General features: G+C 43.2%; 1 protein-coding gene across 1 annotated transcript; it reads left to right on the forward strand.

Moving 5' to 3' along the window:
* Window positions 1–297: 297 nt before the first annotated feature.
* Window positions 298–920, forward strand: LOC107735818 (coiled-coil and C2 domain-containing protein 2A-like; the record flags this gene model as incomplete). Its single annotated transcript, XM_016547392.1, has 3 exons — window positions 298–419; window positions 599–657; window positions 743–920. Coding segments are annotated over exons 1-3 (321 nt in total), but the record flags the coding sequence as incomplete, so codon positions are not given.
* Between the last annotated feature and the right edge of the window lie 85 nt (window positions 921–1005).

Consider the following 1005-nt stretch of genomic DNA (forward strand, 5'->3'; position numbering starts at 1 on the left):
TTTTAAATAAATGCTTTTGTTTTGATCTTTCTATTCACAATTTACACAAAAATATAAATTCACATCACTGTTTTTACGGGATTTTTTTATCAAATAAATGTAGCCTGGTTAAGCAGAAGAGACTTTTTCAGATATATTGAAAAAAATCATACTTTTTCCAAACCAGTCATTTGTTTGTGCACAAAAAAACAATTTCTGGCAAAGCTTGGCATTTATTTTATGTGATATGATAAACAAAATACTGTATGGTAATTTTATTGGTTTTTATTTTAGTTTTATCTGTCCGTGTGTCTCAGGTGTGGTTTAATATCCAGCCATACGCTGCACCTGTGAGAATGAGTTTTGACGTCTCTAAGCCAAATCTCTGGAAAGCGTTTTTCTCGCGATCGTTCCCTGATCCCGGCCTCTCTAGTGTGCAGGTGAGGACGGCTCCACCAATCACAGGCCTTGATGTAACGGGTCACCCTTTAACTGAACCCAGCTGAAGAATCCCAGTGATTCTGCTGGATCTTAAAATCACTTTCTGAAGTAACGTCTAATCTGCAGCCGTTTCTTGCCATTTTGGGCCAAATTGTTGATTTTGAGTCATGTTTTTCAGCCGGAGGGCCTGGTGTACAGACACACGGACAGAGCAGCTGCTGTTGAGTTACAAGACAGGTTCGTTTGAATCAAACACGCACCAGTCATTGAGGGACACATATCTGATGAAATGAGCTTGAGCTTCTGTGCTCCTGTGCTGTAGGATAGAGAAGGTTTTGAGGGAGAGGATCATGGAATGGCGTCCGCGTCACCCCACGCGCTGGAACCGCTACTGCATCTCTACGTTGCGTCAGTTCCTGCCAAAATTAGAGCTGAGCGGAGGGCGAGAGGTGGCTGAGGAACATCGCCTCGAGCTGCAAAGCCTTCTGGGAGAATACAGGGTGAGTCTTCTGCTAGAAATCACACTTTACACAGGCTAATAGCTAGGGTTGGGTACCGAACTCGGTACTTTTAAGGGTACCGACC

The sequence above is a fragment of the Sinocyclocheilus rhinocerous genome, unplaced genomic scaffold, assembly GCF_001515625.1.
Source record: "Sinocyclocheilus rhinocerous isolate Xijiao unplaced genomic scaffold, SAMN03320098_v1.1 C36319895, whole genome shotgun sequence".
Taxonomy (NCBI): Eukaryota; Metazoa; Chordata; class Actinopteri; order Cypriniformes; family Cyprinidae; genus Sinocyclocheilus; species Sinocyclocheilus rhinocerous.